This window comes from Agelaius tricolor, unplaced genomic scaffold (assembly GCF_023055355.1).
Source record: "Agelaius tricolor isolate 1412-34295 unplaced genomic scaffold, bAgeTri1.0.p SCAF_1, whole genome shotgun sequence".
In the NCBI taxonomy this organism is placed as follows: Eukaryota; Metazoa; Chordata; class Aves; order Passeriformes; family Icteridae; genus Agelaius; species Agelaius tricolor.
In genome coordinates this window covers 13,114,677-13,127,459 of record NW_027269261.1, presented here as the reverse complement: position 1 = coordinate 13,127,459, position 12,783 = coordinate 13,114,677, and the positions used below count along the sequence as shown (strand labels likewise).

Here is a 12,783-nt window from a genome sequence, read left to right as displayed (position 1 = left end):
GAATAGCTGGGTGAACATGGGCAGCCTGACTGTGCAGACGCAGATCCACACTGTTTTGCTCCATTCTAATACCTTCTTTCCCCTTGCCTTGCCCTGCTTCTGCAACCATCCCATGTGGTGTCTGCCTGGCAAGGATGACAGGGTAATTCATTATCTGGCTGCTGGGGCAGCTTCTGAGGGGCCAGTGGCACCTGTGAGTGCTGAGAAATCAGCCTCTGGTGTATTTTTGACTGCTGGCTCACAAACTGCGAGGAAGGAGACTATGACTGATGAGAACTGAGATGTGTGCAGGGCACTGTGCTCTGTGAAGTATGAGATCCAGCCCTGGAAGTGGATTTACCCTCTGCATACACCCAAGGTGTGACAGAGTCTCTGTACATAAGGCCTGTGGCTCAGTGCTGGTGGATGTATCTTTGCACTGCTCTTAATGAACCCTGAGCTGCTTTGTTCCTCCTGTTGCTCATTCAGGGAAGACAGGCAGAAGTCAGGCATAGCAGGCTGGATGTCTAGCTTTTCAGGGCCATTAAAGGAAAGGAAAGACAAGGGACAAGTGCAAAGTAAAGAGGCTTTGATGAGCTTTGCTTCCAAAAGGAATTAATTGAACACAAGCCCTATCTGACTGGGTGGGTGGCAGAGATGCACTTCTCTACTCTGCAGTAAGCACCATATGAATTACTGCCTTTCTCCTTATTTATTTTCCACTTTTGTATTTTCCAGCTAATTTCTTTTACCTTGTCTTTCCCACCTACTTCTGCTTTTAGCCTAATTACAAAAAAAGAGATTTACGTGTTCAGTCTCTACCTTCATCCCCCAGTTGCTCTTTGCACTTCCTTGCCAGTAACATCAAATTCATTTGCTAGTTTTGGATAGACTTAATAGAGGTGTGAAAGACATTAACTTGGCACTAATTCCAAGGCTTATGGAAAAAGAAAGCACCTTGCTGGAGAGACCCCCAGTTGCCACTGCCCAGCTACGTGTGTGGCTTGGAACAAGACACATGCAGCATGCTGCCATGCACTTGCACACTGAAAAGCCAGAAAGGGAGCAGAGGGAATGGTGAAGGAGAAGGTGAATGAAGGGAAGGGGGGACTGAAGGCATTGCAAGGGACATGAAATGGAAAGCTAAAGCAACTGCAGGAGGTATCAGAACACAGGATCCAACTTAATGAGAGATGGAGATGCTGCCAGCACTGTTACATGTTGTTCATCTGTGTTCTTCATGTAAAATATGAAGTTTCAGCTCAGCCAATATGTAATGATTTTTCTGGACTCTAAGCAAGAATGATCATCACTGGTGCAAGACCAGTGATTCTCGTGGAATATGTCAATTTATGCCAGCTAGATCCACTCCATAAGGTTCAGATTCATAATTCCCCATGAGTCCATGGCTGACAGCCCTGAAGGCTTTCTCTGTTCCATTTCTAATAGAGTTTCACATCTCTTACAGGATTACCTCTTCCCCCTCATCTGCAGAGAGGCAGGCTGGTAGATCCAGAGACTCCTGGACTTGGAGCCTTAGCTCAGAGTGAGCATTGCAGAATTGTCCATTCTGGGAGGTTCAGTGCTGATCTTTCTCTCACACAGCACAGCAATCAAAGCCGAGCTCTGGGAGAGAAATCATATACGGATAAATGATTCCCCTCCTTTGTGCTGTGCAGCCTGTTGCACAGAGCAGTGATTACACTGAACAATACACAGAATTTCATTCACCTTTGGCAAGATTCAGCCTCACCTGGGAGGTGTCACACCAGTGGTTCCAGCATGCCCACTGCCCTGAGCAGTGGAGCATTGCAGCTGGCACCATCCATTCATCTGGGGAGCAAAGGCTGTAAAGCAAATCCTTTGGTTTGTCTCAAGGCTGCCCCTTTGCAAAATGAATCCCAAACCTCCATTTTTCAAACAAATTACATGGCTAAATTGTCCTTGGCTGGGCAGTCACATCTGTTTTAGGATTGTATTTAGCCAAAAAAAGGTGGAAGGAATTCATCCAAGGAAGGAAAGGAAAGCAAAAAGATAAAAAAAAGGAGAAAAGAGAAAAAAGCTATACAGGTCAAATCAGCTTGTGGCTTCAGCCTACAGACTGCTTTGCAGTACAGCCTGAGTCTGAAATCGATTGTAGAGTAAAGAATTGAGCTTTTTACTCAGTTTTTCAGTTTTCACTTCAAGTTTCTGACCCTTGCTTGAAAGAGCAGGGAATGGGTAGATTGAGATATTAATTTCCCCTTGGTTATGCCCTGCAAGGGAAAAAGAAGATGTGCATTCTTTCCTATTGTAGCCATCTTGTGTAGCTGGTAAGTCACTTTAACTCACAGAGGTAAAAGAGATTATTCCCCCTTCCCCACAAAATGGCAGGGAAAGAGCTGCTTTATGTTTGCAGAAAATAGTTGCTCTGTAAAGAGGGAAGTTTAAGGGGAGATGCAGTCCAGTGTTGTAAAAAATCAGTGAAGCATATATACGCAATGAACTATACTGTGTAAATAATAAAATATAGGCAGGTGGAACAAGATCACATTTTGGTTTATGGCCCTGCATTGAACAAAACAGGCTTTGTTCACACAGAGATGCACCATTTTTCAATTATTTCATTAGCTAAGTATTGAGGCAAGGTTTTTTTCCTAATATCTTCAGAGGACATTAGGTTGGTTTTTTTGGTTTGGTTTTATTTTTGTTTTGTTTTGTTTTGTTTTGTTTTATTGTTTGGTAGGGGTTTTGGGTGGGTTTTGGGGGGTTTTGGGAGGTTTGATTTTGGGGTTTGTTTTTGGCTTTTTGGGTTTTTTTTTTTTTTTGGTTTTGTTGTTGGTGTTGTTGTTGTCTGGTTTTGGTTGTGGTTTTTTATTTGGTTGATTTTTGGGTTTGAGTTTTACCAGCCAATGACCACTAGTGGCTGGTGCAGAGCCTGGACTTATTTCCAGTCCCAGTTTGCAGTGGTTTAGACCAGGTGGGATGGCCAGCACAGCATGGCATGCATCTGGAGATGGGCTGGAGAGCCAGCAGTCCCTGTCACTGGAGAAGCTGTGCTCATTTGTGCACTGGTGTGAGAACCCCAGGGACAGGTGTGCCTTCTGGGGACTAGGTTGCTGTCCTAAGAGAGAGCCAAGGAGTGTGATAAGCTTGTTTGGTGGAATAGCTAAGGCTGATAAACACTTATCCATGAAATGGTTGTTGTGCCATGAGCAGTCACTGCCACCCGGTTGTTTCTCCTCACTCCACAGGCAGCAGCACTTTCCCCTTCCCCACAGGACTGGCCACAGGGATCACTGAATCTCACCTCAGGGATCACTGAATCTCACCACAGGGATCACTGAATCTCACCACAGGGATCACTGATTCACACCTCAGGGCAGCAGCTGTGGTTTGGCTGCAGGGGCTGGGTGTGAATCCTGCCCTTTCCACTAGAGCATCTGGCTCCTCCTGGCAAGGGCTGTGGGCTTCATCACAGGGGCTGGAACAAGGAGTTGGCAGCCTTAGCCTTCCATAGCCATTGGCTACACAAAACTGTGCCAGTGCTCTGAGGGGCAAGATAAAACCTACACAGATGTGGAGGAGGGAAAGAGCAAATGTGACTCATGCCATTATACAAAATGTCATTCTCGTGGTTCAAGGTGACTTTAGAGAGGAGCTGGCAGTAATACAGAGAAACTCAGTGAAGAACAGTTCAGGCTACAGATCTGAAAAATCGTGCTGAAAATTCAGAAGATGTGCCCTGAGAACTGGGGGAAATTCTTACAGGGGCATCCCAATGGAGCTGGAAAGTCAGAGCCAGCTGACTCTGTCTGTTCTGATTCTGTCTCTGGGATCTGTGTAACGTTGTGTCTGCACATCCTTTCATAGTTCGTGGGTATGAACTCTCTCTTGTGCATTTTCCTAATCCCTTTGTCACTTGCTGGGGAGCTCCCAGCGCTGCAGCAGTGACAAACCACACCATATTTCTGCTTTTAACCCATGTGTGTCCCTTGTCTTTTGGCAGAATCAGCCCTCCTCCCTCTCCATGCTGGACTTGCTCCACGTGGCCCGTGACATTGCCTGTGGGTGTCAGTACCTGGAGGAGAACCACTTCATTCACAGGTGGGTGAGCCCTGCCTGGGCAGGACTTGCAGAAAGGCCAGCAGGGGCTCATAATGCCCTGCTCCATCTGTTTGTGTCCTGCTGCACTCTAGTGGCTGGATACCTTTAAACCAGGGAGACAAAATCAGAATTGTAGAAGCAATAGAGAGAGGAGCTGCTATAAATCAGGCTGGCAAAGGTCTGTAGTTTTGCCAAAGATCCTGAGCCCTGTCTCAGGGCCTGCACTTGTGCAGCCTATTTGCCTACTCTGCAGATGGACACAGTCTTGTGACAGAAGTCTTTAAAGCTCTCCCTGTCACGAATTTTATTTAGTGCCTGTCTGCTCATTTTGGAAGCTTTTTCTTCTCCCCCTCGAAGAGCACCTGTACAAGCACAGCCAGAAGGGCAGCATCAGTGACCATGGCTCCTGCAAAACAGGGGGTTTGGCAAGCACCTAGAATCTGCCTGCCGAGTAGAGATGGGCAGAGAGGTGGCAGTTTGCAGCTCTGAGAGTCACCACAAGTTGTGCCATTGTGTGATTCAGACCTCAAGGTTTACTCCAGCCCAGCAGAGGTGGAGCTTTACCTGCATACACAGATTCAGGCCCACAGCTTCAGTATTCAGAGCAACACCTGCACATTGTTCTGGCAGTGTTCTGACACCTGTCTCTGGCAGTACAACAGCCTTTTGACAACACTTGAACAAGCACAGTAGGAACAGATCAGTGGATCATTGCCCAAACAGCTGGATGTTGGGACTGGTACATTCTGAAATCAGCTCCTCTTCTTGCACTCCTTAGAGACATAAAAATAACTCCTGGGGTGAAGGGAGGCTCACAGGAGGCCCACCCTTTCAAATGGAAGATGTTATGTGAAGTTTAAAGAGAAAATGTTAAAGAACAAAACTGTTCCTGCTGTAGGGATAGATTGGAACTGGGGACATTGCAGTTATCCATAAACACTGACTTTTCTGGCTGTTTAGGTTCTCTGCAGCTCAGGAAAGTAGGTCCTATATTTTGTTTTCTTTTTGATTTGCAAAACTGCCTAATAATTAAGTGCTTCTTTTCTTTCTGTTTCTTTTCTTCCCTTTCTTTTTAGGGATATTGCTGCCAGGAACTGCCTCCTTACCTGTCGAGGGCCTGGGAGAGTGGCTAAGATTGGAGACTTTGGAATGGCCCGGGATATTTACAGGTAGCAGAGCCAAGCCCAGGGTACCTGCAAGTGGGAGGTCACTGAAATGGGGGAGGAGCAGTGTTTGTGCAGCCTCTTGTGCTGCTCTGTGTAACCCTGGTGAGGCTGGAGTGGAGAGATGCCAGCCTGGTGAATCTCAATTGATGCCTTCCTGGTGTTGCCTTAAACTGCCCTGGGCAGTTTTCTCCTGGGCAGTGGAGTCTAATGGTCATGGAAGGTTTTTCCTCCCTCTTAGATTCTGTCCTCAGTTTCCTTTTTTTACATTCTCCACGATGAATGGCATTGATGTGCCCCTTTGTTTTGTGATCCCAAATCATTCTGAGTTTAATCTCTCTCCTTGATGCTACCCCTGCACCTTTGGTTTGGTGTCACCAGTAAATTTCCTAAATTTACTGCAGCTCAAGGAGGAAGGTGTAGAAGGTCAGGAAAATGTAATCACCCAAACTGGAATTCAGCCAGGACACAGGGTTAACTACCTTTGCTCTTGCAAGAAGTGCCAGAAAATCTTTAATGACCATGAGCAGTCAGGGCTGCAGTTTGATGTTTCATCTTCCACAGAGCACCTCTAGAAGTGCAGCTCCATACCCTGCTGTGCTGAGGAATTGATTTGCCCTGACTCAGAAGAAGGAATGCCTCATGCTCAGTCACCTGCACAGTTTATTCCAGTGCCTTGCCTTCTTTTTTTTTCCTGCTTGGGGATTTTCCTGTGCAATTACTAAGCCAGGTTTGGCTCTGCTCAGCTTGAGCTCTGACAGTATCACAGCCTGAGGTGCTGCAAACAGAGTGCTACCTTCAGAAACCCAAGTGTATCAGAGCTGTTTGGGTGTTTTTCCCTCCACAAAGAGCCCGCATGCAGCCCCACTGTCAGATGGGGCTCTGCTGGGACAGAGCAGCATCTGTCACCCTCACACAAGCAGCAAACTGACTGCCAAGATGAACACTTTGATGCTGAGCTTTCAAAGGTGCCTTTGAAGCCTGCATGTGTTTCTTTGTCCAGGAGCGCCCTTTGGATGCTCAGGCTGTGCTGTTGTGATCAGTGATACCACCTTGCATGAGCAGCCTCCTGCAAATGCCAGCATGGCATTGGGGGCTTGCAGGTTTTATCTTAAATGACAGCAACTCCAAAGGACTGTTGCAACTCCTGTCTCAGGAACATTTTTGTGTCACTGTCCCGGCTCTAATGACCTGGCATCCTCCTCAAGAAGTTCCTTGCTCCTATTGAGGGGTTTGGATTTTACTCACAGTGCTTTAGACTGGGTATATATGGGAGAGGTTTGGTTTATTCTTGCTGGGTATGCCCAAGATGACCATGTGTGACATGAGGTGAGGAGATCTTGCTGTGGTTGAAAAGGGCAGGAGGAAGCTCTGCCAGCAGCAGTTACTGTGTTAGTAATTCCCTAGGAGGATGAGGATGAGGATAACTGGTTCACCAGATCAGGCCTGAAGTGGTGTACATTAAACAGCACTTCCATGATTTGCTCTTTCCCACTGCTTCTATGAGAAGAAACAGGTCATTCCAGCACTTAGATTGTTCCACCTAAATTAGTCTCTCCTCTGGCTCATAATTTGAATATTTGTAATTACAAAAATCCCATATTGATGGCATTTTCTGAATCCTTGGCTGACTCTTTTGTTCTGTTTGTTCTTTGCAGAGCCAGCTACTATCGTAAGGGTGGGTGTGCAATGTTGCCTGTCAAATGGATGCCCCCTGAAGCTTTCATGGAAGGGATCTTTACATCAAAAACAGACACATGGTGCGCTTCCTTTCCTCTGCTGGCTGCTCTGTCTGTGTTGGAACCCCTTTTGTAAACCGTGAATATTTTGTAAAAACCACATGGTATTGTTCACTTCTCACACACTAAAAAGACAAGCTGGGTCTTTCAGAGCCAGCAGTGTTTGAGGAGACAAGGGAGCAGAATGGTCAGGCCTGTGCAGAGGTGGGTGCTGCAGGGCAGGGAGAGCAGAGCAGATGCAGGTGCTGCTGCTGCAGCAGGAAAGCATCAGTGCCACACTGAGGAAAGCAGCATGGGAGGCTGCAGGCACAATCCATCCTGCCAGTCAGGGAGAAGGGTGTCCTCATTGTGGGTTTTGCCTTTCTCCTGGCCTACAGCAGCACTTGGAGCTCCTGAGTGGCCAGAAAATCGGGAGAGCAGGAGGCAAGAGCTCAGGGAGTGTGTGGAGGGGGAAGGGGCTGGTGGCCAGGACCCAGCTCCTGAGCCAGCAGAGGGGTGAGGTCCACACCCCGGTACAGCTGAGCTCTGCCTGTCTCAGCACCAAGCAGAGGAGTTTCCCACTGCTGCACATCTCTCTACAGCTTTAATGTGAATTAAATCAGGTGAATGCTTTGGAGGGGCACTGTCCCAGCCACTGTCCCCAGGGCTTTGCAGCCCACAGCACCCAGGCCAGGGCTGTGTTTGCTGGGGAGTGTTTTCATTCTAATCTGAGTGAAAGGTGGGGCCTGTGGGCCTCAGAGAACCAGTGGGGATTCACTAGCAGGATATTTCATGCAGGGTAGCTGTTCCAGAGGAAAAGTTTGTCAAAACTTCTCTCTCTGGCAGTGGTCAGTGCCTCAGAAAAGGATAACCTTTCACTCTTGTTACCTCCAGTTGAGCAGTGCTGAGTACAAGGGCAAAGCAACCATGTTTACCTACCTACATCATAGGCTTCACTCACCTAACAGTCAACTCCTGATATTTGTTAAAAGTTTTAAAGTTACAGCTGTGCAGCTTATTTATGTCTGAATCCTACAGCAAGAGTTCCACTAGCTGCCTGATCAAATGTTGCAAAAAGCAATGCTGATGGTACTGAACCTAAGGGCACTGCCCACTGGTGATGGTCATTCCAGTATCCCTCACTTTGTTTTCCTTTGTTTCTCTTTGCTTCTTGTTTCTTTGTTTGTACTCAGGTCCTTTGGCGTGTTGCTGTGGGAGATATTCTCTTTGGGATACATGCCCTACCCCAGCAAAAGCAACCAGGAGGTTCTGGAGTTTGTGACCAATGGAGGAAGGATGGATCCACCTAAAAACTGCCCTGGCCCTGTGTATGAGACTGTAACTTTGATATATTCATGCAACTAAGTTTCTGTTTCAAATGCTTTTTCTCTACTCAAAAGTTAATGACCTTTAAGATTGACCTAATCATGGCTAATCTGCCTTATTAATCTTTAGTGCCAGTGATTTCTCTAATATTTAATTTTTCTGTTGTTTTGGAGAATAAATCAGGGCCCATTGGAGAAGTCCTGGCCACTGCTTGTGTGGTCAGAAATGACACAATATTTCTCTGTCTTAGGTTAGCTGTGAAACTTCAGTGCATCAGACTGTTCACAGGCAGGGAAAACTGGGCTCCTTTATCTGCAGCCCTGCCTAGCTTTAGTGTGTTGTCCAGTGGATTTCAGGTGGATGAGTAATTTCTCTGAAAGACTCTGCATTTCACCCCACTGGTGGTCACACTCCAGTGGTCACCAGTGCATCAGTTGTCCAGTTCCAGGGAAGGCAGAGAACTCTCTTTTATTAGAAGCAAGAATGGTGCTGAATGTCTGTGATTCCCAAGTTGCATTGAGCAGTTGTCGCATCCCACAGGATCTGCCATTCACGAACATCTCCTGTTCTGCCCTTCCAGCTACCGCATCATGACCCAGTGTTGGCAGCACCAGCCTGAGGACCGGCCAAACTTTGCCATAATCCTGGAGAGGATTGAGTACTGCACTCAGGTATCCATGTTCATTCACCTCAGGTGGCAGGGGTGGAGAGGGTTCCTCTTAAAGAGCTCTCTAGACAAGCCAGGACTTGAGATGAGGAGGCAGCACTGCACTACTGCAGTCCAGGGAGACTGATGTCAGCCTGGGACCCCTGGCTGGGATATTCACCTCACCAGGTGCTTGATCTTCTTGTCTTTTGCTGCTGAAAGGCACAGGCTGACACAGTTTGACAGAGCTTTACAGAGAGCACACTTGTAGCCCTGCTTCTGCTTATAGAGGCACAGATTCCAACAAGCAAAAGAGCAAAGACAGGGCAGCACCTGCACTGCTTTCACATGCCTCATCCCAGCCACTCCATCCCAGTGTTTACCCTTAAGGCATAGTCAGCACTGAACAGAAGTGGTCCCAGCTCAGAGCACCCTTTGCAGATGGTTTCAGCAGCTGTTGGCAATTTTGTTTTAATCTGACAGCGCTGGAGTAGGCAGGTGGAGAGATGGCCAGGCTAAAGGAGCGGGGATTCTTAGGCTAGGCAGAGGGGAAAAGATGTGGCTGGCTTTCCAGGCCAAAATCTGATTTACTCTTTTTTTTTTTTTTTACCGCCAGTTTAGCTTGTGAGGAATAGAGCAGTTTGGAAAATGTTCTCCTGTCTGCATCAGGGCAGGCTCCTTGTATGATCTCACTGTTGCTCACTTCAGTCAGTTTGCTTTCCCTTGCTATTTGGGAAGCTTGATCTGTTTTTTACATGTGTTTGGATCCTGGGATTGGGAGGCATTTTTTTCTGCTATCTGTAGCTTGCCATGGCATATAGCAATAAGTAAAGGTTGCCAAGATCACTGCATTTTCTCTCAGTTTAATTTTCAAAACTGCTTAAATAGCTCAGAACCACAGCCCCTGTGGATTCAGGCTTCAAGGAGTCTGCAAGTATTGTCTTCACTCAGCATTCCCATTCCTCCCTTCTCATGTGGAGGCAATACTTACATGGTTCCAACATTCTCAATATTATCTTAGAGTGTTATGAACTCTGAGATGATAGAGATTCCAAAAAGCATTCCCACAGGAAATTTTGCTGGACATAAAAAATGCTTTTCATTGGTTTTGTGCCTCTGCTGTTCTATGGTGAGTTTGAGGGTTACTTTCTTTAAAAGGAGTTGGATTTTAAGGATATCCTGTTGCATCTCACACCTAACTGCACTTTGTCTGCATCCCCTCCTCATGGAATGTGGGCTCTGGGTGGTGGGATGTCTTGAGATCATAGCATGACAGCTGCTAGATGTGTGATGGCTGCAGGCTTTGAGGAATTCCCGTTGTTCCCTTGGGCAGGATCCCGATGTCATCAACACCGCCCTGCCGGTAGAATACGGCCCGTCAGCTGAGGAGGAGGAGAAGGTGGCGATGCGCCCCGACGATCCAGAAGGAATTCCTCCTCTCTTGGTCTCAACACACCAAGACAGAAAGGATGATAGGCAAACCCTGCCGTCTCCACCACCCCTGGCATCGGCCGTCACTGCCGGAAAATCTCTAGGGAAAGTGGGAGCCTTGGAACAGCCACCGCCAGGGAAGGTGCAGTCAGCCACAGGGGGAGGACACATCAACATGGCCTATGCCCAGTCCAACCCCCCTTCCGAGCTTCACAAAAGCCGGGGCTCCAGAAACAAGCCCACCAACCTCTGGAATCCAACCTACGGCTCCTGGTTTGCGGAGAAGCAGGCCAGCAAAAACAGTTCTCTGCTGGAGAAGGAGAGGCCCGAGAGGGAGAATTTGGGACAGGAAGGAAACTGTACTGTGGGACCCAACATTGTGACTGGCAGGCTGCCAGGCTCCTCCCTGCTCTTAGAGCCATCTTCCCTAACCGCAAGTGTTAAAGAAGTGCCTCTCTTTAGGCTCCGCCACTTCCCCTGTGGGAACGTCAACTACGGATACCAGCAGCAGGGCTTGCCCTTGGAAAGCTCCACATCACCTTGTGCTAGCAGTTACGAGGACCCTGTCCTCAGAAACAAGAGCCACATAACCCAGCAGGGGCCCTGAGAGCCCTCGACCCTCTCTTGACTTTTCCCCCCCGTGGCCCCTGAGCCTTGAAGAGATGTCCCGTTACCCAACACCCCGCGAGCAAGGCATGGGACAGCATCACCTCCTGTTTCATGCAAACTTGCTCCAAAAGTGCCACCCTTGAAGCTGTAATTTCTACTAACCCGAGAGGCTTCAAACCACCGGGGCCCCAGCAGAGTCAAAGGAACGAGGGGGAGGGAGGATGCAGGGAACTGTTGTTAACTGCAAGGCCCAGCTGCTGTTGCATCAACTCATCCGCATGGTTGTCGTCATGCCCTTCCTGTGAGCTTTTCCCAGTTGTGCGTCCTCTGCTTCCGTGTCAAGCCGCGGCTCACTGCCATGAGTGTTTCATGTCTGGGCTTTCCCGTGCCAAACTTGTCATTGCTGTGGAAGACCTGGAGATCTCCTGCTGCTGGCAGGGCTTGTAGTGGGTTTGGGAAGAGCATGCTCTATCCAAACCAAAATAAAGAAATACGACGGCGCTGAATGGTGACGCGATGGCACGTTCTCCAGTCTTGGTCCAGCTGCAGTCCAGTCTTCGAAAGTCCTTGAGTGCACAGTGTTGTGGGGGTGCTGGCAGGGCAGTGGAAAAACCCTGGTCACACTGCATCACTTGAAGGGGAGGGCAGAGGAAGCAGAGGATGGGTGTAGATGCTACGAGGCATCCAGGGGGCGGGCATTGTTTGGCTGGGGTTTTCTTTGGTTTGTTTTTGTTCACCTATGCTTAAACACCAGAACCAAGTAAAACCCTTTAAAATTCCTTCTGTCCTACAAAAGTAGGGATGCCCTTCATAAAGAATGTTGAAGTGTCAAGTGGAATCAAGGTGAAGCTTTAAAGGACCATGGTCATGAGAGAGACTTTCACCGTGCCCTGAAAAGGGACAGCCACCTGCATACCTCGAAGGTTTGAAGTAGCCTTTGATATACACTGTATGAACAACACCATAAAGGCAGAAGACTACATCGTGCCACTGTCTGGAAGCCAGATACTGAAGGGTTTAGAGCCCTTTTTCCTTTGGCAAAATACATGTATGATAGTGGTTTAAGGACAAACACTCCATTGACTCACTTTGTACATCCCGTGCATGAAAAATACTCCAGTTAAGTGTATTGTCAAAACATAGATGTAGGAAATAATTCATGTGTAAAGATGTGCATTAGTAACTTCAGCTTAGGGTTGGGAGGAGCTGTTTTAGCATGATCGCTATCCAAAAAAGGGGTGCTTATTTCCATAGAAATGGGAGTACTGGAGCATCAGCAAAGGAGTGGGAAGGTGTTCTTCAGTCTGAGACTCTTCATTTCAGTGAAGTGACCCTGAGTCTGGCCCTGGATCCAAACGTGGAGGTAAGCTTCCTGTCTTCATCAGAGAACAAACCAGAATGTATATGCCTCCTAGACTTTGGGATGGGCAGATTTAAATTGGAGAACTTGGCTTGGGCCACACTGTAGGAGCGATGGGCGGGGGGGACAGTTGGGACGGATGGAGACGAGAGATCTCTGAAGCCAGGTCATGGAACTTGAGGTTTATTGCAAAGGTGTGTGTGCAGGGGCCCAGTTTGGAGCTGCCAGCCACAGCTCAGAGCAGGCACAAAAGAGGGAGAGAGAGGTAAAGAGAGAGAAGGCAAGAGTATGGTAAAGAGGATGAGAGAGCAAGTGAGGTTCCCATTACAATACAATAAATCTTCTTCTGTGCTGAATATTCTGATTCTCACTAACTGGTCTACTACAATATACAAATCCTATAGCATTTACATACAGCCTATAAGAATCACTACATTACCATAGTGTGTTACATTTTAAACCCTA

The 12,783-nt window shown here is 47.7% G+C and overlaps 1 protein-coding gene across 3 annotated transcripts in view; it reads left to right on the top strand.

Annotated features, from left to right (window-relative positions):
- The window catches only part of ALK (ALK receptor tyrosine kinase), a 307,510-nt gene that overhangs the window by 291,746 nt on the left and 2,981 nt on the right, over positions 1–12,783 (top strand). For all 3 annotated transcript variants that reach the window (XM_071423517.1, XM_071423510.1, XM_071423525.1), the window contains 6 exons: positions 3,968–4,065; positions 5,142–5,234; positions 6,887–6,988; positions 8,140–8,274; positions 8,853–8,943; positions 10,252–12,321. In XM_071423517.1, the coding sequence (XP_071279618.1) occupies positions 3,968–4,065; positions 5,142–5,234; positions 6,887–6,988; positions 8,140–8,274; positions 8,853–8,943; positions 10,252–10,956 (1,224 nt within the window). In that variant the 3' untranslated portion in view covers positions 10,957–12,321. The remainder of the gene's footprint in view (positions 1–3,967; positions 4,066–5,141; positions 5,235–6,886; positions 6,989–8,139; positions 8,275–8,852; positions 8,944–10,251; positions 12,322–12,783) is intronic.